The 26963-nt window shown below is 38.2% G+C and overlaps 1 protein-coding gene across 1 annotated transcript in view; it reads left to right on the top strand.

Moving 5' to 3' along the window:
• The window catches only part of nrxn3a (neurexin 3a), a 221435-nt gene extending 197223 nt beyond the window's left edge, over positions 1–24212 (top strand). Inside the window, exons 19-24 of the mRNA XM_026306642.1 lie at positions 2235–2416; positions 3429–3600; positions 6339–6428; positions 7930–8237; positions 12841–12931; positions 23908–24212. Coding sequence (XP_026162427.1) covers positions 2235–2416; positions 3429–3600; positions 6339–6428; positions 7930–8237; positions 12841–12931; positions 23908–24212 — 1148 coding nt within the window. The remainder of the gene's footprint in view (positions 1–2234; positions 2417–3428; positions 3601–6338; positions 6429–7929; positions 8238–12840; positions 12932–23907) is intronic.
• Positions 24213–26963: the final 2751 nt, after the last annotated feature.

Here is a 26963-nt window from a genome sequence, read left to right on the forward strand (position 1 = left end):
ATTCTTTCTACATACATATTACTTATTGCATCTTAACCATTTATCTCACTTCATAGCAAAGCATAGAATACTGATCCAATTCAGGAGCAGAGAAAGATTCTGCCAGTATGTTTTATTAAAACCTGTCAGTCAGGGGCAGACAAAGAGAAAAAAACATGGAGAAAAACAAAACTCTTTAAATATAATCACACACAAAGACACTAAAACACAAGTATAAAAGGAAAATGGAAAAAAAGAATGAAAAGAAGAATCTGGTAAGACAAAAGACAACAATACAGGTGTATCTCAATAAATTAGAAATTAGAATAGAATAAGAAATTAATAAATTAGAATATCATCAAAAATTGATTTATTTCAGTAATTCAATTCAGAAAGTGAAACTTATATATATAGATTAATTACACACAAACTGATATATTTTGTTTCTTTCTTTTAATTTTGAATTTTAAATTCTGTATTATAACTTACAGCTAATGAAAACCCAAAATTCAGTATCTCAGAAAATTAGAATATTACTTAGGACCTATAAAAATAAAGATTTTTAACAGAAATGTCACTACTAATGGGACTACTAAAAAGTATGAACATGTACCGCACTCAATTCTTGGTTGGGGCTCCTTTTGCATGAATTACTGCAGCAATGTGGCATAGCATGGAAGCATAAAGTGCTCTAAAACTTCCTGGTAGATGGCTGTGCTGAACTTAGACCTGATAAAAGTGCACCAACACCAGCATATGACATGGCTCCCCAAACCACCACTGACTGTGGAAACTTTACACTGGATCTCAAGCAACTTGGATTCTGTGCCTCTCCTCTCTTCCTCCAGACTCTGGGACCTTGATTCCCAAATGAACTGCAAAATTTACTTTCATCTGAAAAGAGGACTTTGGACCACTGAGCAACAGTCCAGTCCTTTTTGTCCTTAGCCCAGGTGAGACGCCTCTGAAGTTGTCTCTGGTTCAACAGTGGCTTGACACAAGGAATGCGACAGTTGTAGCCCATGTCCTGGATACGTCTGTGTGTGGTGGCTCTTCAAGCACTGACTCCAGCTGCAGTCCACTCCTTGGGAATCTCCCCCAATTTGTTGAATGGGCTTTGTTTCACAATCCTCTCAAGGCTGCTGTTATCCCTGTTGTTTATGCACCCTTTTCTAACACGTTTTCCTTCCATTCAACTTTTTATTAATGTAACTGGATACAGCACTCTGTAAAAATCCAGCTTCTTTAGCAATGACCTTTAATGTCTTAACCTCCTTGTGCAGGGTGTCAGTGATCATCTTCTGGACAACTGTCTAGTCAGCTGTCTTCCCCATGATTGTGTGGCCTACTGTACTGTACTTGGTGTTTTGAGTTAATTAGCTGATTGGAGTGTGACACCATTAGTCTCCAATGTTGAACCTTTTCACAGTATTCTAATTTTCTGAGATACTGAATTTTGGGTTTTTATTAGCTGTAAGTTATATTAATCAAAATTAAAAGAAATTGAATTCATACAATATATGAATTCAATTGATGAATCAATTCAATTCAATTGATGAATTTATTGAGATGCAACTGTAAATCCACATTGACAAACAAATTCACTAAAATCGTAGCATAAAAACATGAGACAAAAACAAAATAAAAAAGAAGGCACATGTTGCAGCTAAGAGAAGCAGAATAATGCCAACGTTTGAGAAAGAAGGCCAACAAAAGTTTTGGGACGAACATGTGTCAGGAATAGTGTCAGTCAGGTAAGACCTGCTCTGGAATGCAGTGGAATGGGAAATTCGCATCATGGATGTGTAGTTGACAAATCTGCAGCAACTGCATGATGCTATCATGTCAATATGGACCAAAATCTCTGAGGAATGTTTCCAACACCCAGTACTAGCAAGGTGTACCTATTAAAGTGTGAACAGAGATTGAAATGACCTGATAAGAATGTCATATTTGAAATGAAGTCTCTGCAGAGGTTCACAATGATTTAAAGTAGGAGTATACCATATCATATAATTGATATCAATAGTATTATTTATAATACTAATTCAATTATCAGGATCCTGACACAGCATTTACAGCAGATACAGACATAGCTAAAAGCAAATTCACTGTTGTTGGCTCTGTGGTGGAGGACTTAGTTTTAAAAAAACAACTGGGGAAGTATATGAAAGCTATACATTATTTTCTGTTTGGGAAATGATTATTTTGCTCCATCTGAGTTTATTTATACTTCCTCCTCCTACTCTGTTCAGCTGGGACGACGTACATCTTTGGCAAAGGAGGAGGCCTCATTACGTTCAGGTGGCCAGCCAATGAAAGACCGAGCACCAGAACAGACAGGCTGACTGTCGGCTTTAGCACCTCCCTGAAAGAAGGCATCCTGGTTAGGATTGACAGTGCACCTGGTCTGGGAGACTATCTTATGCTGCACATAGTAAGTTCTTTTGGTTGGTTTATGTTTGGTAATGTCTCTGCCCTCCTTTGTTATGTTTTTTTAACTACTTTACATTACTGTTTGGTGCATGCAGTGTATGATACAGATGTGCTCAACTTCCCTTCTAGTCATTCTATGAAAGAATCACAGGGTTACATAGTGAAAAACAAAATCCTCTTAGAGGTGTTAAGGATGGGGATGAGCCTTTCTCACATGCCACAGTGCCCTAGCTTGCTATATTTGTATCTTAAATAATATTTTTTTCCACTTTTTTAATCATTTGTGATTTTTTTAGAACTTTAGTGACTTTAAGCAGACCTTTAGTGAATTTGCACACATTTTTGCAGTGGTATAATATATTTATATTTATTTTTGCTCTTCTTTATGCTATGCTCTTAGTTCATCATCATCATCAGTTCCATAAGAAATTTCTTACAGCATTTCCATTAAATGCTGCTTTCTATGAGCACATAGAGATTGAGGTCCTTGGTTGAATGTTCTGGGGCAAGCCATCATGAAGGATGTGCAAGGGTCCCAGACCTACAGAAATCTTTTAATATCACATGGATACACTGTAAATCTGTCAGTACAGCTGGGTGGTGGCTGGGCTGTTTTGTGACCTAAAGACTAAATTTCTTCATTCATTGGTAAGACTTCTCTTTTCATGGTAGTTACTAGAGTAGACCAGGGTAAAAAGCCATGACTTTTCGAACACAGTGCCCTTGCATTGTCAATGTTGTGTTACACCTCTCTTCAGAGTAGGACAAGGGGGTGCGCTACAGGACTTAATAAAACATGATATTTCCAAAGAACACCCTGCAGTCAACATCTCTATCTCTACTGAATTGTCTATAGGACATTACAGCTCATGTATATACACATACACAAACTTATGATGTGGTAATTATCATAAGTAAAAGTTATACTATATAGATATAGATATAGATAAAAGCAAACCAGTGTTATAATATATAATTATGCCAGATTGAATCACTGGGTTTTCTCATTGCAGCAACAAGGCAAAATTGGTGTGACATTCAACATTGGCACAGTGGATATCAGTGTACAGGAAAGCAGTATCCCAGTGAATGATGGGAAGTATCATGTTGTCCGCTTCACCAGGAATGGAGGCAATGCTACACTGCAGGTGGACAACTGGTCAATCAATGAACACTTTCCCACAGGTACAGCACTAATTACTCATTCTAATCTAAACTCTTCATCATCGGTACTCTACAAACAAACATTTATACCAACATAACTGTTGGTATAAATTAACAATGAAACCCTACTACGCCAATTATACCAGTTGCTATCACCAAGATTCAATAAGGTTTAGGTCATTCTGAGTCATTTTAGAAGTTCATTGAGCAGCATCTGTGTCTCCCATACAGTAACATTATTAAATGCACCTCTGGTTCTCACTGTGTGTGAAACTTGCGCTTTTAAGTTTTCAAACAGAAGCACTATCTATCAATGCCAACTACCTCTGTGCATACAGTAACTGCTCCTTTTAGACAGTAACATTAACTCTGTGGACCTCTGTTGGTCTTTAACAGGAATTGCAACACTCAGTCTGTCACAGCTCTTCTTCAATTCGGTCAGAGCCAACCTGACTGGAAAATTGACTCTGACTGAGTCATGGTTGACTAAATTTTGAGTGACCACTTGGCCCAATATGGGGATATTACAGGTATCACATCTGATTGCTGAGCATGGGCCCTCGGAAGAAGAGTGATGGCAAACAATCTTTGTACTGACATTGCTGCCTTACTTTTATAATGTCTGCTACTAATCATATGTAAAGGTTTTAGAGTTGAGAAAGCAATTATCAGACAAAACATAATTTCTCCTGAAGTACAAGTACAACAATTTCTCCCAAAGACCTGACCTTCCATGCCAGCTTGTGATGGGAATGATGAATAGCACAATATAGGAATCGTTTCCACAAGATCTTGTTAATGGAACAGACAGCACTGGTTTCTCAGCTTTCTGCCAATACGACAAACAGAAGTGATCCTGAAGACAGGGAGGAATTCTGATTTGAACTGGGTCTAAAAATGGAAAGAACAAAAGTGAGGATGTAAACACGGGCAGCAAGAGAAGTTTGTGGAAGTGTGTGCAGAGAATATAGACCACAGCCTGTGAGGAGGACTGACTGTGCTACCCTACATACCCCAACAGGACAAATGGAATTACCACCATCAGATACAATCTTGAAGTATAAAACCTCTATAATGCTGCTGTTCGGTGTGAGGGAGACAGATAAGATACTTACTGTGGCTTTGCCATCTCAGCTGAAGGAGATCTAGCAAACATGTGATTACATGATTCCTCCCCTGGTTTTGGGTGGCTTCTTCCAATTCACAGTATCTCATCCACCCAGTACTCACATTGTGTTATCTTGCATGCTCTGCCTACCCACCTTTCCACAAACCTATGTGTACACTGCTGACAGCATTCTCAGGGGCTAAACCTTTCAGCACATTTTCTGTTTGTCAACTGGCTTTTTATATGATAGTGTTTCTCAGGCCTATCTTTTATCTGGAATAACATCTGTGCACATTCCACCATACGAAGTTCTTCTTCTAAAGTCTTGTCCAGAGAAATGTCAGTGGAAGACGTGCAGACCTGCTACCTGGTCTTCACCCTTCATTTGTTTTTATTTACAGGATGTTTTCCATTCTTCTTTAACTCACTCCACTCTGAGTGTACTTTCTGGTTAGAAAGAATTGTTTTGGGGTGTTTAAACTGTGCACTCTCCCTTGGACCTCTTGGTGCTGTATAGTTGTATGTTTTTCCCCATACATGATTTATATTGTTGCAACTCGACATACAATGGTCCAGCACAGCTTGGATGCTCATGTGCTTGAGGGAGCAGATGGTTAGAAAGATGCTACATTTTTTTAGAAAAATGTAAATAATTGTATCAGCAGACCCCATAAACTATACATGACTAGGGTTTAATAGATTTATTGAGGCATGAGAATGACCTGCCCTTGGGAGCATAGTAACAATTGAAAGACCTGAAACAATTAAGGATAAAGCTGAACTGAAAGGCATAAATATGAGTTTAAGGTTTAAAGAGCTTAGACATGTATGAAGGCATGTGTCCATTTAGGATCTGGTAATCCCAATTCTGTGTGGAAAAAACGGGTTAGAGACAAACTTGCTGTTTGTGACCTGCAACTGAACACAGGCTGGTCTACAGTCAAGCTAGGCGAGAGTCTTCCATGGCAAGCCATTTTATCATGTAAAGGAACCCAGCTACTGTCAATAATGACATTTTAGATATCCACAATAACATTCTTACTAGTAGAAACTGTATTTGACCAGGTTTACAGCATAGTAGTTAGAATGAATGGGAGGCATGAGCTGTGCTGTTTTTTCCTTAATATGCAAATTATATGCAGAACATGTAGTAACCACATCCCTTAGCTCTGCCTCTCAGAGCGCCCCTGCCATGCCAAAAACAGTGACAGAAATCCAAAACTGAAAAAAAACTTCAATTTGTTTGCATTAACAAACACTATGACATCGACTGAAAATCTGAAGATTGCCATATTTAAAATAGCAAACTTGAGTGCACAAAAGTAAACGGCTCCTTAGACAGTATTTAAGTACTCTAGCCTCTTTGCAAGTATTTTGGCTTGGTTGCTGCCTCCAGTTTTTCGGACATCTTCTGCAGTTAAACACAACTCCCTGCAACGTTGGGTATACAGTTGTCTCTATTTATAATTTTTTTTATAAAGATATTAAGACTCAGTTATGCTGTAACTAAAACAAGTTTAATAAAATGTAATTTTCAGATAAAACATTTTAAACATACTGTAAATTTTAGAGGGAAAGTGATATTTCCTCCAGGTGACATTATACTGATGACGAATAAATGATTTTATAAATGTCTTTTTAAACTTCAAAGGGAACAGCGACATTGAACGCTATCAAATGGCCAATAAGAAAATTCCTTTCAAATACGCCAGACCAGTAGAAGAGTGGCTACAAGAGAAAGGTAATTTCAAACAAATATCTTTCTATGCTTGTGTGTTCGCTATACTGATATAACCTCCATTGCACTTCTATAATAAGAGGATTAAATGTATGCTCAATGTTTCTATTTAGGCTTATGTCTGTGAGATTTTACAGTTTCAAGACTAATCAATTCTAGTGTGACACACATTTCAACTATGAAAACAGCATTAATGCAGGTCATAACTTTATTCAAATTTTTTTTTAAGTTGTCAGACAAAGTGATGCTTTTCAGTGCTAGTACCAATAGTACAACTAAACCTAGTATCACTAGTATGAACATGAATGTAATCAAAACTATGTATGCCACTTTATATGGAACTTAATGGGATAAAAAGGATGAACACATAACTAAGAAACTAAATAACTGTAAATAAACTAACCAATATATTAAATAATAATTTATTATGTACCAAAAATAGATAATTTATATTAATAATTTGGGAACAAACGTGCCACCATTATGAAATGTTAGTGTGAGGGTCATTTTAATCATGCAAATGCAATGTCCTGTTCAAAGTGGTAGGTCTTGGGTCCACACTGTATGGTTGTCTCAGTGCTAACCCGCCATTTTGGTTCATGTATATCTAGTTGCAGAAAGTGCAATAATGTTTATTGTTTTGATAAATTACTACCCTCAGCCAGTTACATCAATGGTCTTAAAGCTGAAACAGCCAGACAATTAAATATGACAACGATGTCATACAAAGAACTTACTGTACTTTCTGGACTATGAGTTGCACTAGAATATTAGTCACTCTTAGCAAAAAACATATAAGACACTTTGGTGTCACAATTATACTAAGTATAGTCTAAATTAGACAGGAACATAGCTAGGCATAACAACAAGCAGAAATGCATTACTGAATTCATTTAATCCTACATATCAAGTTAACAACTCTGCCAACTTTGGGAGGAAGGTAAATTGGCGTGGCCTCCTTGTCTCTCAAGTTGCATGAATGCTGACACTCCAAACTTTGTTTCAGCTACATATTTTATTTCCTGCAGATTGAAGTCTGCTGTAAACTCTTTCTTTTCAGCGGCATTTTGACTTGTGTTACACTAGGAGCTGTAGTTTAGCAGGAACATAAATGATTTTTTTTTTGACAGTACAGTATTATCTTCAATTGAGTCAAGATTGCCAAGAGTGCCATCAAACGCTAGTGACTATTTAACAAAATGAAACATGAGACAGAGAACTTTAAAAAGGTGTGACTTATAGTCCACAAAATACAGTATATTATTATCCGGGTTGGTGGATGCAACCAGAGGAAAATGATATTGCAGGTGCTGCAGATTAAAATACCACACAATTAAGCAAGAATTTTAAAATCCAGAAAAAAAACTGCTAAAGCAACATTTGTGCATCATCATGAAAATAAGACCCTTGGGCTTATTGTAAATGTATATTGCAGCTATAAAAATGGTTATTAAAATGCTCTTTTCTCTGTTGAAAATATGTAACATCTGAATTTTTTTTTTAGGACGCCAGCTAACAATTTTCAACACCCAAGCAACAGTTGTAATTGGTGGTAGCGATCGTGGCCGGCCCTTTCAGGGTCAGCTGTCTGGCCTTTATTATAATGGCCTGAAGGTGTTGAACATGGCTGCTGAGGGTAACCCAAACATCAAGATTAATGGCAGTGTGAGGTTGGTAGGTGATGTGCCCAGTGTGGCAGGCTCTGCCAGGTCCACTGCCATGCCACCAGAGATGTCCACTACCTTTATTGAGACTACTACAATGATGTCCACCACCACCACACGGAAACACAGATCCTCCTCAACTGTACAGGTATGGATATGGTATGATACAATGGGGAAACATAAGACAGAAAATATATTCAATGTGCAGTGACTACAATAACATATCCAAACTTTTGACTGGTTGTATATTTACTTAAATTTTTTATCTGTTCTGTAGTGACCTGCAGCAGGGCCTCACATAGGGAATATCTAGTTATCAGTCTAATTACTTCTAAATGATCTCACTGGTCTCACAGCTGTACTGAAGTTGTATTTGAGCTGTGTTAACTGCTAATACAAACTTAACAGCTTCTGTTTCACAGATAACGCTTTCCATTGACAAAGCAGTTAAGGGATTTAATTGTTAGGCAGCTGTACATACTTTGACAAAACTGTTATTCTTCAGATTTAGTTTGACATCCATCCATCCATCCATCCATCCATCCATCCAGCAATGCATCTTCTTCCGCTTATCCGGGGCCGGGTTGTGGGGGCAGTAGCCTAAGCAGGGATGCCCACACTTCCTTTTTCCTGGACACTTCCTCCAGCTCTTCCAGGAGGACACCGAGGTGTTCTCAGGCCAGCCAAGTGACATAGTCCCTCCAGCTTGTCCTGGGTCTTCCCCGAGGTCTCCTCCCAGTGGTACATGCCCGGAACATGGTGGCATCCAGAACAGATGAGCCAGAACCTCAGCTGGCTCCTCTCGATGTGGAGGAGCAACGGCTCTACTCCAAGCTCCTCCCGGGTAGCCGGGCTCCTCACTCTATCTCTAAGGGAGTACCCAGCTACCCTGCGAAGGAAGCTTATTTCAGCCGCTTGTATCCGAGATCTTTCGGTCATGACCCAAAGCTCATGACCATAGATGAGTAGGAACGTAGATTGACCAGTAAATTGAGAGCTTCGCCTTTTGGCTCAGCTCCTTTTTCACCACGACGGACCAGTACATCGACCAGATTGCTGCTGCACCGATCTGTCTGTCAATCTCACATTCCATCCTTCCCTCACAAGATACTTAAACTCCTCCACATGAGGCAGGATCTCTCCCCTGACCTGGACAAGGAAAGCCACCTTTTTCCAGTTGGGAACCATGACCTTGGATTTGGAGGTGCTGATTCTCATCCCAGCTGCTTCATACTCGGTTGCAAACCGCCCCAGTGCATGCTGAAGTTCCTGGCTCGATGGAGCCACCAGGACAACATCATCTGCAAAAAGCAGAGATGAAATCCTGTGGTCCCCAAACTGGACTCCCTCTGGCCCCTGGCTGCACCTAGAAATTCTATCCATAAAAATAATGAACAGAACTGGTGACAAAGGGCAGCCCTGCCAAAGTCCAACATGCACTGGGAACAGGTCTAACTTACTGCAATGCGAACCAAGCTTATGCTCAATTTGTACAGGGACCGGATAGCCCTTAGGAAAGGGCCCCGGACCCCATACTCCCGGAACACCTCCCACAGGATGTGATGAGGGATGCGTTCAAATGCCTTCTTAAAGTACACAAAACACATGGTTGGGCAAAGTCCCATGAATCCTCGAGCACCCTGGAGAGGGTATAGAGCTGGTCCAGCATTCCACAACCAGGACGAAACCGCATTATTCCTCCTGGAGCCGAGGTTCTACCATCAGCCAGATTCTCCTCTCCAGCATCCTGGCATGGACCTTCCCAGGGAGACTGAGGAGTGTGATCCCTCTATAGTTGGAGCACTATTTAAGTCACTGAAATAAGGCTATAAAACACATACAGAACATTGGTTCACAAGACCTTTGAATAATGCATCTTGTAGTCTAGAGTGTTTGTTTCAAAATGATGTGAAAATCATCTTGTTCACTCATTTACAGAAAACAAAACACTGATTTAAAATTTCTAAGACACTTTTTTTAGTGTCTGACGAGAAAGTAAACTCTCTGTCACTGTCCGGAACCATATGAAATGCTTCTTCACCCACGTAACGCGTGTCATCATCCAAACGCACAGAAAAATTGAGTAAATTCTATGATGAAGCTTGACATTTTACGCCATTTCTCAGGGGCGTCTACAGAACTACCTGGGTCATCTCAGATTATTTCCATATGAACAGTGCGCTCCGTGTGAGGCAGGATCACACTAGCTATAATGAGGTGAGAGGATTAAATAAAAAGAGATAATTTGTTTTCGACATGAATTGTTTCATTTAAAAGAAGACATTTCAAGCTTTCTAGCCATATATTTCTCATGTTTTTGAGGCAAGTATTCGCTGAAGTTTCAGGTTGTTTTATTTACGTGTCTGTGAAGAGAGGTGACAGAGATGGCAAAGAGCGCACCCTGTCTGCTTTCTTTATTTTACAAAAGCAGTGTTTGTTGTTATTATGAATGATCGAATGATACATTGCTCTTACCTGGTGATCAAAACTGACAGAGTAATTCAAGTTTCTTTCGGCGTTATCAGGAGGAGACGCATTTGTCGACCCCTGAGGGTTAAAAAGAGGGACCACCACCTCAGTCTGCCAATCCAGTGGTACTGTCCCTGATTGCCACACAGTGTTGCAGAGGCATGTCAGCCCAACAACAACCAGAGACTTGAGGTACTCGGGGCGGATCTCATCCACCCCCGGTGCCTTGCCACCAAGGAGCTGCCGGACTACTTCAGTGACTTCAGCTTGGGTAATGGGCGGATCAGCCTTTCGACTCCTCAGCCTCTGCTTCCTTTATGGAAGACGTGGGGTTGAGGAAGAAACAACAGGCTGAAACAGTAAGAGACCTGTCCCCGATCAAAAGGCGCAGGGAAGCGACCCTCTCATTCAACGGGGAAAACTCCAACACCTAGCGGCTGAGCTGAGCTGGAGGCTATGAGTAGTCCCACACCATCCCGCCACCTCTTACCGCGGACAACTCCAGAGTAGAAGAGAGTCCAGCCCCTCTCAAGTAGTTGGGTTCCAGAGCCTAGACTGCACGTGGTGGTGAGCCCGACTCGTGCACAAGCTCAGGCTCCTTCCCCCCAGCAAGGTCACATTCGATGCTCCTAGAGCCAGTTTTAGCATCCAAGGATTGGGTCATCGAGGCCCCCGCCTTCGACTACCACCCAATCCACAGAAGGGAGCCATTTCGGACTTTGCCTGACTAGGCCCCATGGGGGTAAACCCATTCACCATACGCTTGCCATCGAGCCCCAATCCCAGGCCTGGCCCTGGCTTCGCTGTATTGGGTGACACCACAGTCCTTGTTTGTCATAAGGGGACCCATTGAACCACTCTTGGTCTGGTCCTAGGACCTTAGGACCTGTTTGCCTTGGGAGACCCTACCAGGGGCATAAAGCCCCTGACAACATAGCTCCTAAGATCATTCGGACACTCAAACCCCTCCACTACGATAAGGTGACGGCTCAGGGAGGGGATTTAGTCTGATAATTACTTTGATAATTACTTTTTACTTGTCAGCTTTGTTGACAAAAAAATTCTTAACTCAAGGTAAATCTACTAGCTTTTTTTTTTTTTTTTTTTTTTTTTACAAACTTTCAAAATCTATCTTTATGTGAGTTTGGTGTGTGTAGCTGAAACTACATGCCAACCACAAGAAACACTGACATAAGGGGGGGCCCCATGGAGTCCCTAGGCCACACCCATGTCTGTGTGGTAAATTTCAGGAGTTGGGAACCAGTTAAAAATGGCCCCATTTGGCAGCAGGAGACATAAGAAGAAGAAGAAGAAGAAGAAAAAGAAAAAGAAAAAGAAAAAGAAGAAGAAGAAGAAGAAAAATAACAATAATAATAAACCTTACGGACACAATAGGGCTTCACACCTCCAGTGCAGACCACACCCTGCACCTCCAGTGCTCAGGCTCTAATAACAGTGGCTTGAGTAGGGCTAGGTTGGGAAGAAGTCAAGAAGCCAAGGCATGTTTTGCAAGATGCTGTGTTATGGTCCAGTCAGAAGCAGGGAGAGGTACAGGGAGAGGTTTGCTTCTCACAAACTGACCTACTGGCTTCACTTTGCATAGATTTCAGTGTGACCTCTCATGTCTTGTCACAAACTAAACAGCACCATCATCACCAGCCATGAAACTGCCATTAAAACCTGTTCCCTACCTGGGCCCATCTATAGGCCTGAATCTGTTCCAGATGTATTACCAAAAATTGTCACAAATCGACACATTTGATATATTACCAAGCTCATCAATATAACCCTTACAGTGTAAGTACAACAGCTAGTTTAATTTGGGTATGCAAAAGGATGGTAGGTAACAGTTTTTTAACACCTGTCTGGAACTTGCTGCAGCCTGCGTCACAATTTAAACATTTACTCTAACACTAGAGACCACTGGTGAACAGTGATTACCATTTCCATGCATATATGACCTTTTGTCATGTATATTTTCCTATTTAGTTCATGTGTAAACTCTGAATCATCTCCATTATAATAAAGGAAACTCGCATCAGCTGAGAGGGAACGTGAGATGCAGTATGTTGTTGAAAACTCAAAAAAGCTAACAAGTGTACCTTGACTTGATATCACTTTTTACAAAGTGCTGTTTCTGAGGCCAGAAAAGATTTATGTTTACCTTGTTTTATATATTTTCCCTTGTCTTTGTGCGTCTTTGTTTTTGGTTGGTGGTCGTTTGTGATTGGGTATCTTTACTGTGGCTGTGACCTCTAATGACCAACATTCGCCCTACGAAGCATACAGCAGATGAGATTGTGTCATCTGCAGAGTGTTCAAGTGATGACGAAGACCTGGAGGAGTGTGAAACTAGCCATGCAGGTGGGCTAGGTTAGTTTGCCTTTGCTTGCTTTCTTTGTGCTTTCACTCATCAGCACCAGAGGATTTAAGGTATCCTCAAAGCATCACACCCCCATGGTTAGACAAAGTGTAACTTCATAAATCAGCCAATTCAGAGACAGTAAACATACATTACACATTAGCAAGTACAAGGGAACCTGGATATTTCAATAAAATGTTCAAATTAAAAACAGGTACAGTCTGTCACAAAGCTCATTTAGTATGTTGCTAGTTGACAACAGTAGAAGGCCATTAATATGAGCTACACTTGCACATGGGGACGTTCAAAGTGGTTAACATGGTCACCAACATGCATACAGATTTTATCAGCTGAGTGGAATAATAATGGTTAGAACGCCATATCATAAATATGCAAAGTTTGTATGCTGGTGACCTATGTTCCCTGCACTGATGCTGCAAAAGTTATCATGTTGTGTTTTGAGTCACAAGAGTTTGCTCCTTCCACTCATAGCTCTACTGATTTTCATTTAGGCAGCTTTATTTTTTTTTAACTCTTTTTCACTAAAATGCAGCATGCTATATAGACTATGTTGATGTAGTTTGCTTTTATTTTTCATTTGTTTTTTTCATATTTAGAGGCTTGCATTGGTATATGTAATAGAGAACAGATATCATTGAATTTCTGTGTACAAGTTTTTCTTTTGTTTTTGGGTCATATTTTGCTTTTTAGGTGTACTTGTTATTCTGTCTTTTTTGTATCTAAATCATACAAATTCTAAAATGCATAACGATTGAAAAAAACTTGGAGAATCAATTTGAAAAAATTTGGGAATTTTCCTGTTTCAGACATATTTGAGCAACATTTATGTCATATCTTCATTTTCATGCTAATTAATAGAGCCTACATTGAAACATTTATAAATGTTTATAACCGGTTAGAATATCTGTAGCCTGTTTTCAAATTTAACTCACAACTTTTCAAAATAATGTTCATTTGAATGCTCACATTCTCACATTCTCAATTTATTAGCTAAAATGGTGCAAATGAATTGATTTGTCTGTCAAGGTTAATATTAACTGACAAGTTATTTATTATTATTATTGTTGTTAATAATAATAATAATAATAATAATAATAATAATCATTTGTTAGCAATGCACATAATTCATGCACCTAGACTTTTAGATTAATTCTTGCATCTACAATAATCATGAGCTGGATCAAAATTAGAATTGAATTTGAGTGAAATCCTGCCCATGACACCTTCCATGAAGAGTTTTAACGCTTATTTAGTGAGGACTTTTGTGCTGTTCTGACAACCACCAGTATTTTCTTCCTTTTGAAGGTCATTCCCAAATTTTTTCAAAGAGTATGTGAAAGGCTGTGGTGTAAATGGGTGTAAAGCTGTGCTGTGTAGGCTGAGATTAATGGGGATTTGTGAAGAAAGACAAAGACAGGGCCCCAGTCATCCAGTCATGTGTTTACACAGAAATTCATGCCATTCTAACCCTAACATCTCTTTGTTGTTTGACAGTGGCATGCTTTGATTTGAAATTTTTTTGTTCTTTTTGGTAATCAATGCTATTTCCTGTTTTGTTTGGCCTTTTCTGAATTCAAAACATCATTCCCGTCTTCTCGCCAATTATCCAGAAACCCCCCCCCCCACATTCTTATAGTTTGGCCTCATTGTGTGTGGCATGTTTTTAGTAGATGCCTTCTATCATGAAGATTTCAATGACGACATCTATTTCTTTTTTCAAAAACGGAAAAAAGGCAAAAACAGTACTTTCATGCCATCACCTTTTCCTCTTGAACAGATGTATTTGAAAATTGTTAAACAGATTTCTCAGTCTCTTTCACCACCTTTTTAATGCTATGTTTAATTTGAACATATTTTGTATGGATGGCATTAAAAGATATTTTTGCCACAATTTCTAGCATTTTCCACTTTAATTTTTATTTAAAGTAATCACTAGCATCAAACTCTTCAAATCATTGTCTTCAGAGTGAGCCTTGGTCATTTCTTTGCATGCTTTTTGATTGATCCTTGACTCCATACCGCCACATTTAGACTAACTTGGTTGCTGTGTCTGCATCAGGATTTGTTTCTTCTGTTTGTTTGTTTCTTGTTTTGTTTGTTTTTTGCGGTCGCAGCGACATCAAATGTCATCTTATCCCACATAGTTTTTATTTTGTCCGTGTGGCAGTTGTCTGTCTGGTTGGTTTGGATAAGTTACTGAGTGATTCTGTTCTCTGTTGTAAACCTGTCATATTCTCCTTACCTTTTACTTCATTTCATAAGATGGCAATTAAGGGAATTAATTTCACATGGTCATTTTAAAGCTTCTGGAATTATTGTCAGCTATGCTCTGTTAGAGCCACTTCACCAGTTTATTAATGTATTTAATAATGAGCTTACTTTGATTTCCACACTAGACCAGTTTAGGGTCTCTGACCATGGCAGAAATAATAAGAAAATATTATCCTCCATAAAAAACGTCTATCAAAAATCATCAAATAGTGAAAGAGTGAATAATAATGACAAAAATACAATCAATTTTCAAGGCTGGATGGAGCTCACAGGAGGGAAACAATTGAAAACTCACAGAGCTACCAGAGCAAAAGAATTGATAAAAATCCGACTGACTCAAAATTAGTGTGTTAAACAAAAATAAAATTGCTGTGTAAAGGGTACCATGAAGACTTTATTTTGTCTTTGGACAAGTAAAACAAAAGTAAACCTCAGTCTGGATAAGAATAATGGATTTGCCCCAGATGTCTGACATATTCATATCAATAAATGATTTTATGTGTTTTGAAGCTGCAGCCTCGTACACAGCTGGTAGTGATATGTATTATGATTAAGATTAATTGCAAATTTAAAATACTTGAATTTAACTATAAATGTGTTGAAATAAAGAAATGCGTGACAAGCAGTTTAAGGAAACAGATCCAAACTTCCATCTGGAAGCTTTTTATAACGAAACTTGCCGTTCAGCAGACCAGCGTTCCTTGTCTTAATGCTGCCTTGCATAAATGAGTTCCAATGAGGTCTGACATTACATGTATGGAAGAGAAAGCAATTTAATTGGATATCCACAGATAACGTGGGTCGAGTATCAACATTGACAAAAGGAGAGAAAACGTTGGATGGTTACATCTCCACTAACACCAACTTCCCTTTCCCTCAGCACTTGATGTTATATAGCACTATATATCATGTAGAGGGCCACTAACAAGCAAGAGGGTAGGATCTGCAGACTCCATAAATACATTTAAGTGATGAATTGCCTGTGAAGATTCTTATTCGTCCAGGTGAAGTTATCTAGAAGCTGAGTCATGGCAACTGGATTTCTTGTTGTTGAGTAAGGTTTCATCACTCATCCAAGTGGTTTTTTCAGTCAAAGGGGGAGTCAAAAGATCCACCCGGTTTGATTGTTGTCTTACTATTAAATAGGCGTTTTTAGCGTACGTCAGTCCTATAGGTCAGTAGGTCCCTACTCACCAACTGGAACCTACTGAACCTAACAGTAGGCTAAGTAAGTTGTTTTATCCCATAGATCTTCACTGATGTTATTCAATGCACATTACATAAGTTATGTCCTTAAGTTTAAGCACAAAAATTAATCAGTTATATTTAGGCATTAAAACATGCCGGTTAGGTTTAGGAAATAAAATGTCTTGGTTAGGGTTAGGTTTAAGAAATAAAACATCTTGGTTAGGGTTAGGAAATAAAACAAACAAAAACGTACACCTACTGGAGACAATGCTAATTCCCATTGACTTGTATTATCTCCAGTAGGTGAGTAGGCTCCAACTTACCTATAGAAATAGGACTGATGTATGCTGATAATGCCAAGTAAGACGAGTCAAATAGGCTGAAAGATCTCAGGTTGGTTTCACTTCACCCCTGGCCTCATTAGGCTTGCTAGATGAACAATTGAAGTGAGCACAGATGAGGGTTGTTAGGATCTAGTGGTCGACTTTTATTGCCCCTCTGTTCCAAAATCTGGGTGTAGAATGTGTCCTCCCTGAAAGGACATGTACTGTAAATGTACAATTGTGTATAACATATTTTAAATTTCTGCTAAAATATCACTCTGAATATTACACATTAAACCTTTGATACTGCTAAAGCAGAATTTTAAGGAAGCATGCACTCATCTTTAAATAATTAAATTCTTCCACGACTCGTTGTCCAGAGCTGCTTCATACTGTATGAAAAGCTTTTACTTCAGTTCATTAAATACTTGCACAATACTGAAAACAGCAGAGCAGATATGTTGAGATGGATTTGAGAACCCAGTGGCATCTCTAATGTGTTTTACAGTGCCTCACTTAAAATTAAATACATCTAATACCAAGCCCCAAAATAAAATAAAACATGCACTTTGATAAAAGTAAAATAGTTAAGTCTGGGGGATAAAATAAGTCACATTGACAAGTGTGTATTAAATTGCAGCTACACATGTAACTGTAATAAAAAGTATTAAGCATTGTTAAGAAAATGATAATTAATTTTCATTAAATATCTCTTACACACAAATGTTTATACACGAGATATGCCAGAGATTTCACACACTATAGTTTTACATCAGAACTGGTGAACAAAGCCTTTTAAAGAAGACATATGGCATCTACAATGAATCACAAATCACACACCAATATTAGTACACACTAATATTTTCTAAAGCATGCCATATGTAACAAACACATTTCCTGCCCTCTACAGGAAACCAGTGGTCGCCATCACTTTTCACTTGAGAACAGTGTTGTCAGACATGTGCCATCTTATGGAATTTCTCTATTATTTATACATACATGGAAAAACCATGTGTGATGCATTAGATAATATATTCTCATAGTCTCATTTGTCAAAAGACATTTCATGGTTAAAGCTGGTATCTGTAACGTAATTAACTCAGTGAATGTATCTTTCTAAACGATGCAAAATTTTTAAAACAAACAAACCACAATTGCAGTTGCACAGTTGCAGTTGCACTGTTTTTACACTAGATTTGTTTGAATCTAAGCCAGAATTGAACTGATCCTCCCCTAGATGAGCTCCTGGTTTGTAGTTGTTGACATGGTATTGGTACACTTGTGTAGTGTTTATCGGCAGATACAGTTGTTTATTCCCATTGCTAGGAAACAATGCTGAAGCCTTATTTGGTATGTGTATAGGAACAGAGCAGTGTGAATACACGTTTTCAAGCATCACAACAGTATCTTTGACTTAATTCTAAGCTGCTATTAGCTGCTTTTATCTTGTCTGTTCAGACCTGCCATAGTTGACAGTGCCAACAACTGAAGCCTTATGGAAATCATACCCATCGATACCTAATTTCATTAGTTAAAACAATTTTTGTTTTTGGCAGGCTCAGATAAACACCAAGCAGCCACCTTTGAAGCACAAGATAACCACATCCATCAATCATCTATACCCACTTATTCCTACTTATGGTCAAAGAGATCTGCTGGAGCCTATCCCAGCTTTCTTTGAGCGAAAGGCAGGGGTACACCCTGGACAGGGTGCCAGTCCATTGCAGACAGGACAACCACTTGCAGTGTTATGAATATCAGCTTTAACCTCGTCTTTTGACTCTTTGACTCTTGAATCCTGGATATACTGCATTTCACATATAGCATACAATCTTCTTAATCTATGTTTTGTGTTTTTGTTGTGTTCTTCTTCACTACTGCTATTAGTTACACTTGAACTGTGTCCCAATTGCATGCTACACACAAATTTTAACTAGGTTTTTGGTAGACGTTTTGGAGTAGAAGTTGGGGCATGTAGTGTGATCACACTGTAAAAGTGACAAAATGAAGGGTACTCAAACATGTTAGTTTGCATATTGCATTCACTTGATGATGGGTGTGGCGATAATAGATATTGTAATGTCACAGTAAAACATCCAAGAGAAATAGTGCAGAACTGGCAATAGCTAAAGGAAGTTTAACTGATGTCTGTTTGCACACTTGTATCACAGGTATGACATGTTTCTATTATTACTATAGTAAACAATACTTTTACAGTAAGGGATTGGGACACAGTGTCCATCTCCTGTTTTTCTAACATTGGTCAGTCTTACCTGCCCCCGGTTTGTTGTGTTGTTTCTTTTCTACTTTCCCTAAATGCAACTTACTTTAAGCATGCATCAACATCCTGCAGTACAACTAAAACAAAACCAAAATAATAATAATGATAACCCATTCTCAGCCAGTACCGTCTCTCTCTGATGTACACCCAGACTGCACGGCCGGTTCATGTTTAAAGTCTAACATTACAGATAGATTTGTCATCAAGAAACACATGAGAGAGGAGCCCGTCCTCCAGTCGAGTGCCTCTCTCAGCAGTGTCTGTTTTCTATTGTGTGCATCTGGTTGTAGTGTGTGCAAAATTTTAAATGGCTTTGTTCTTTCATCTTAACATTTTTTATTTGATAGTCTTAACAAATCATATTTTTTGTATATCTCGAATTGATCACTGGCATTTTGGTTCTGATTATGGTTTTTTGGCTTATTAAATATGTTTGTTTTGGTTTTTTTGTCAGATAATATTAAATTAAAGTGTGAAATATTTTTGATATAATTTGACTTTTTTGGATTTTGAACTACTTCAGTGGCTAACTTGTGTTTATTTCCTACAGTGTGCATTCCTGGCAAATACTGACTTAATAATAGTTCATGTTTAGAACAACCATGGTTGGACAATCAATTCAGCTACTGGCATTTTGCAAATAAATGCCCAAGCCCACAAATTAGTAGGTGAAGTAGTTCCAGATCCACTTCTCACATATCTTCCATTTTTCAGATTTTTAAAAAATTATTTTAACAAAAATATCTTTACTGAATAATACCCACTGTAAGACAAAAAACAAATGCATTGCATGGCTAAGAAGTTGCAGTTTAGGGTTTGTCAGACTTGTCAGTGTTAGACTTCTGTTCTTTTCTGTAGATGGGCATGTATATTGCTCATTGTTTGTATATCCCCATCCCTTCCTTACAGCCAAAAGCTCTAATGCCGCCCGACCGCTTCGTACTGCCTTTACATGGACATGGCAACTGACTTACACTGTCACCCTCATCACCCTCATTTCCTATGTAGTATGTTCATAGGTCCCACCCCTTCTTCACCTTCTCCCTTGTCTTTAGAGATATTAAAATATGAAGTCATCCATCCATTCTACACTAAAGAACAAATGACAATTTAAGCAAAAACTGTAACATGAATAGATTTTAGATACTATTGAAGTCTACTGCAATGAAAAAATGTAGATACACATTTTTTTGTAAAAACAAATTATTTACCAGGAAAAAGCAAAACATAAAAAACAGAATTATGGTGTTTATTTTTTATGTTATGTGGTGTGGATGTATGTGTTGTTGCCTCCCTGTACCGTCATGTTATAAGATAGAACACAAGCTACAATGGATAAAAATGATATTTAACGGTACCAAGCAGCTATCCAACATTCTTACACAACTTTTCCTTTGTAAATTCTTTTCGTCATGCCTAAATCATGTGGGCAATTTGTTGATGTAAGTTGACACAATGCAGTATGTATGTTTTCATTCTCTTTAAACTGGTTTACAAAGATGCAGTTTGTAAAATGAGAGTGGGCAATCTCAAAGGCTTCATTAAAATTTAGCATTGATCAATTGTTTGAAGCTATAAGAATTACTAACTACTCAGAGTAGGTTTTAGAGGTGTTGCAGGACATGCCAGCACTTCTAACACAGCTGAGGATGGATGCCTGACAAGTGGAGAGATGACTCAGCTACTATCGATGACTCACCCGCACTGATCCTCTGAAGGTTTAAGGCTTTGCCACTTTAAACAAATTTTTTACAGTTGCTCATTTTGCAAACTAACCCCTTATATTCCAAATGAATTTAAAATACAATTCAAATTGCAGCAAATAAATAGAATATAATCAAATCTTTGGTACAATTATAGGATTATTTCCATCAAAACACAGGTTATGCTCTATATGAACACAAAATGCTACATCTTTAAGAAGTACTGATATAAACACAATTATCTGACAAATACCTATGTGAAGCAGCACATCTGTAAAAGCTTACAGACTGCATCTTTGAACAAGCTGTGAACAGAAAGCAGAACAAAGTCAGTAATTCCCAAAGGTTTTTTATTGTCTGTCATTATCCAATAAATTGGCCAGTGTGATCTACAGAGTTGTGTGCTTGGGAATGTATAGATATCAGTGTTTGTGATCATTTGTGTCACATAATTGTGTTTGTTGATATATAATTTGGAATGTGCATCAAAGATTCACTGGGCACATGCTTTATGTCAATGGCACGTTGAATGTTCACTCCAATGATAACTTCTTGAGACGACATCCATGACAGGGAAACCAAACTTTTTACAATCCGTCAGCATCCCAACAATTTCAATGCAGTATTACCATCACCTTCAATAATCTGTTTTTAACAAATACAGAAAAGATAACAGTGACACTGTAGACAACTTAGCCAGTCTACAGTTTGAATGTAATAACTAACCCTAAACAACTAGCTTTAGCACAGCAACCACATGCAACAAGACTAGAACAAAGTCAGTAATTCCCAAATTATTAAATAAATGCCAGTACATGTTACACTACTTTGTGCGAAGTGCTACGGCAAAGTGTTTAATCGTTGCTAGGTGCTGGTTGCTAAGAATTATTAACAAATTGTTGTGTTGTGTATAGCAGTTTTAGTAACTGCACCTTCAATGAGTACTTTAACCAAGATTTCTTCCAGATCTGTTCAAAGAAATACTCTGCTTTTAAAAATACACAGTTTCCTGATATGTTTTTTTTTTCTGTAAGCAACTTCAAATATTGGTTAGAATTTTTTAAAATGACATCTGTGCCTCCACCCAGAAAAATCCAGAATCTATGAATATGCAATTATTTTTCATTTATAAAGTTTAACTACAGAAAAAAATCCTGCAACACTGACAGTCAGTTATGGTGTTTGTGATTATAAGTGTGGGCTTCAGTTTTCCACAAACATGCAAATTGCCTTTTGAACCAGAATTGGTTTCCAAACTAGCAGTAGTGTTACAAATCATGCTTGAATGTACACACCTTACACTCTGATTGTAGGGGAGTCCAGTGAAAATGAGAATGGAGGCACAGTTTAAACTGTGGGACATAATGTTATATATGTTGAAAGTGCAGAAGTAAACACAGCTCTAGAAATCCTTGTTATTAGCAACTCTTAGTGAAACTGATGTGATAAACCAACAGTACAACACAGTAATATTTTCCCATGGAGACAGATTAATTAGGTCTGGTCTTCTAACCACAAAATGGAGCCATTCGATGGCTTTCATCCATATACTGCACAGGAAAGGGTGAACATTCAGATGACTTTACTCTGCCACTGACATTGTTTGAATCTAAAATTACAGTTCCACAGCCTTTTCTGGTTACAGAGCTGTTCTTATGACATTGTGACTTGTTAAAGACCTTTTTTGTCTTGTCATGAAGTAGTAAAGTGCAAGCAGTAAAAAAGCAACAGACAAAAAGGTCCCTGATGTTATCAAAACTGTACAAAAAATCTTGCAAGTATAAAAAAAAAAGATTTGTATCCAATCAATTGATGGAGGGTATTTTTCTTTGTTACATGACTCAGGGTCGCTACATAGTCAAGTTGTGCCCAACCACACTGGTTGTATCACTTTTACCTCCAGAACAGCTCTTCAACTGAGGAATATTTGTAGAACTGTAACTGCAATTTCTGTGTTGCCATAAAAAGCAAGAGGTTTAAGGTGTTTTGGAGAGCCTCTGAATAGTGACACAGCTACTAAATAAACTGGTACTGGTACTGGTTTTTGGCTATTTCTATTAGGACAGCAATCCGTGTTTATCCCTCTTGGATCATACCTTTTATCTTTTCTAACTGAATGTTACTGCTTATCTTTTCAAATTATGTTTTCTATTATTAGCAGAAGTTTTTCTTTCTTTTCTTTCTATAAAGGAAAGCCTTTTGACTTTAACTACTCTGCTGAACACATTTCACACATTATACATTTGGTACATAAAGTGTATTACAGAGTCTACATCTGATGACGGACCCTTAAAGCTTTTTAAAGATATTTATGACAGATATTTAAACAATTTAAAGCAAACTTTAGTAGATCTTTCTGGCTCATCCATCTTAAACCTTTTGAAAGTTGTATCAAATTACTATTATTTTTTAATTGCTTGTATCTTCTTTTAGCTGTCTTGAATTGATATGCTAAGTTTATTTTCATGAATTTGGGTTTAGTTATGGCTTGTTCTGGTTTACTGTCCAGATGTAATTTAACTCCAATACTGCTCTCTAACATTACTGCCTGTCTGTTTCAAACTCCAGGAGCTGTTAGTCATCTCAGTATTTGAGGATCCATTAGCACAGCCCTGTGTAGCTCCTCTTGCACCCTTCATTCCCACTCCCAACCCACCACCCACTCCTCACCATTATTGAGACCACCAAAGAGTCCCTGTCCAAGGCCACTGAGGCGGGGGTACCTTGCTTGTCGGACCAAGGCAGCGATGATTGTGATGATGATGGCTTGGTGATATCGGGGTATGGCTCTGGGGAAGCGTTCAAGTCTAACCTGCCCCCTACTGATGATGAAGATTTTTACACGACCATCTCCTTGGTAACAGATAAGACCTTGTCCACATCAGGCTTTGAAGGTGGCTACAAACCTCACGCGCCCAAGACTTTTAGATCTAACAAACCTTCAGCCTCCAGATGCATTAAGACTACCACTACCACCATACTACTAACCGCCGACCAGAGCCGCACCACCGCCACCTCTGCCTCCACCGCAACCCTCCACAATGGTCCGGCCAAACAGCCGGCTGGCAAAATGAATAAGCGCGAGCTAAAACCCCAGCCTGTCCTAGTGTTGCTTCCATTGCCCACATCCTTTGAGGTAGACAGCACCAAGCTGAGGGGCCCATTAATAACCTCCCCAATGTTCCATAATATACCCACAGCACTCCCCACAGAGCCAGGCGTCAGGCGAGTTCCAGGGCCCTCGGAAGTGGTCCGTGAATCTAGCAGCACCACCGGGATGGTCATCGGAATAGTGGCGGCCGCTGCCCTGTGCATCCTCATCCTTCTGTATGCCATGTATAAGTACAGGAACAGGGATGAAGGCTCCTACCAGGTGGACGAGAGCAGGAACTACATAACCAACTCAGCTGTGCAGAGCAATGGCGCTGTCATTAAGGACAAACAGCAGAGCTTGAAAGGCAGCAACAAAAAACAGAAAAATAAGGATAAGGAATATTATGTGTGACTGTGAGATGTTTGCAAACACAAGCGAATGATGACAGAAAGCACTAAGAGAACATTTATTTATGTTTCCTTGTAAGGAGCTATGACAAATGATGGTATTACATGGAACTTGAATAATCTTATACTGTGCTGAGTAGTTGAACTGACGATACGTACTGTAATATAAAGCACACTTACTATTGTAAGCATAATGACAAGGCAAAATAGCAACTTTAGAGATCTTACTCTTCTATCTGGTCAGAGACATTATCAGTATAGAAATAACTCACAGCTACCATCTCCTAAGTGACTTTTAGAGCTATGTGATCCTTGGCATTAAACAAAAAATCTTTTTGTAAAATTGTTAATTACAAAAGGCTCATAATCTTATACATTTTCAGCATGTAAGCAACATGTAGTGCTTAAAATGAGGGGGTCAGACACACAATCATTGTAAAAGTAAAAAAGGACTCGTGTATCAGAGTATGACAAATTTTTATGGTTTATACATAATAAAAGTGTGGTGTCTTATTTTTGCTTTAAGCAAAAGAAGAAAATTACAAAAAGAATAGTAAAAAAAATAGTCTGTTTCTGTGCATAAAATGAAATCGTGAGCAAATTGCCATGGGCATATCACATAGAATCACTTTGCTCTGGCATCTGAATCACCAGTTTTCCTCATGAATGACAGAGTGACTCACTTTGTGGAAAGAAGTGGCTGGTTCTCTTAATAAGAAGCAATTGATTGTGAAATGCATGCCATCCTAATTCTACAATGCAGTACAGTAAAAGTCCAGTATACAGTGTTCAACTTGGACCATGTTCTATTTAATGCCAAGCAATTCTTCATCATTAGATCAAAACTTAGCCCTACTCCTCTTTTGAATCTTTCAAAAATATTAACCATGGGAAAAAAAAGCATCTTTTAGAGAAAAGGTCAATTACTGATGTGCAGCCAGTGGTGGTTTTATCTTTTTGCAAAACTGTTCGTTGGTTCATTGCCTATGGTTCTCTTTTTCTATGGAGGTGTCAGGAAGAAGACCAATGCAGTACTACAACACTGTTAACAAATCTGTATACAAAAATAAATCAAATGTTGAAATTGTGAATTCTATCTGCTGTCACAGTTAACTGTGTCAAGAAACAAGAAATTTGTTTACATATTTTATTACATGCTAGTTGTTGTACTTTTTGGGTAGGAAATTGTACATATACCATCACAGTTGTAATTTTTAGTACCTCTATTGTACAGACTGAACATATGGTTTATCAGCATATTTGACATGAGACGAAATCTATTAACTGTTAATTTACATGGAGAAAGACTTTAATCAGAATGTGGAGAATCATATTGATATTCATAAAGAATAAACATGTATTGTTAGTCTAGCGCTCTAACCAGAGATGTTTCTAAAGTTGCATGAATATTTAACTACTTGCAGTTGTCCAACCAATACAAGGCACCCTTCTTTTTGTATCATGGCTTTCTTGTCCTGGGTTACACTAGTGTTGTTTCTTTCGGAAGGAGAATAAAGACAGAGTTATGACAAAGACAGAAAGACAAAGAAGCTATAATGGATGGGGCTCCACAATTTAAAAAAATTATGTTTTTTAAGTGGGATTGGTCACCTCAAATCATTGTCTTGTCACCTCTTAATCATTAGATAACATATTGTTTTGACAGTATTTTACTGTCTATTTATGTTTCCATTATCTGTCATAGTCATTTAATGATGTGGAAGTAGTCTTTTCTTGCCTGGATTTCACATTTTTGTGTTATAACTGTTATTTTTCATAGTTTTTTTCATTAGTTTGATAACAAATAAAACTTTCTTTTTTCTCTGAAAATATACTGTAGTCCTTGGAATCTAATTAGGCCATTTATCATGGCTATAACATACCTCTGACATTTGCTTTCTTTCGCAGTATAAAACCACTTGATTCATCAGGACATAGAAAATGAAATTCAAAGCCCCTGTAAATTTGATTTCAAGGATTTACTTTCTCTATAACGTTAAATATTAACAACTAAATAAGCAATCATCACAAATCCTCCATCCTAAATGAGCACATAGGTCGCTTGTCCCTTTCCTCTGACACGACCCATAGCAGTATCTCCTGAAATAACAATCCAAGGGGAGCAGGTAAATTGGACCTTTGTTATCAGGGATTCAGTAACGTTTAGGTTTCGGAAAAACAACTTGGTTAGATTTAAGGTAAGACCATTTTTTGGTTAAAATAAGAAATGCTAAGGTTGTGGGACCTTTATCATTATAGTTTCAATAATAATCATTTAGTCATTATTAAAGTAATCAATCATTATCACTTTAAAACAAGAAACAAACTTTGGCTCCGCACTCAAAAGGCCCATGTTTTGTCAGCCCAAGGTAGCCTCATTCCTATGTGGTCTTTGTTGCTCTATATACAATGTGACCTGACTTCCTCCTTTGCTCCTGTCATAATTACTACAGCTGCTAAAGGCTGTGCATAACAATAAAACTGTACAAGAAGGTTGCATTGACCAGTTCCGACAGCCTTTAAGGTTGAGCAGTTTGAATGATCAAAACTCAGATGACTTGCTTCTTCAGTGCTGTGTAGGTGTGATTTTATCCGATTTAATTGACACATGCCTGGCAACATGAGCAAGGTCACACAACGTTCATTAGATTTTTCATTCAAATGTTGCTAAATGCAACATGAGACTCAATTTTTCTAAGCAGAAAGCAGAAAAAACAACTAGGGTCCACTCATACATGGGTAAAGCTGTTGATAC

Source organism: Mastacembelus armatus, chromosome 22, assembly GCF_900324485.2.
Source record: "Mastacembelus armatus chromosome 22, fMasArm1.2, whole genome shotgun sequence".
NCBI classification, from domain to species: Eukaryota; Metazoa; Chordata; class Actinopteri; order Synbranchiformes; family Mastacembelidae; genus Mastacembelus; species Mastacembelus armatus.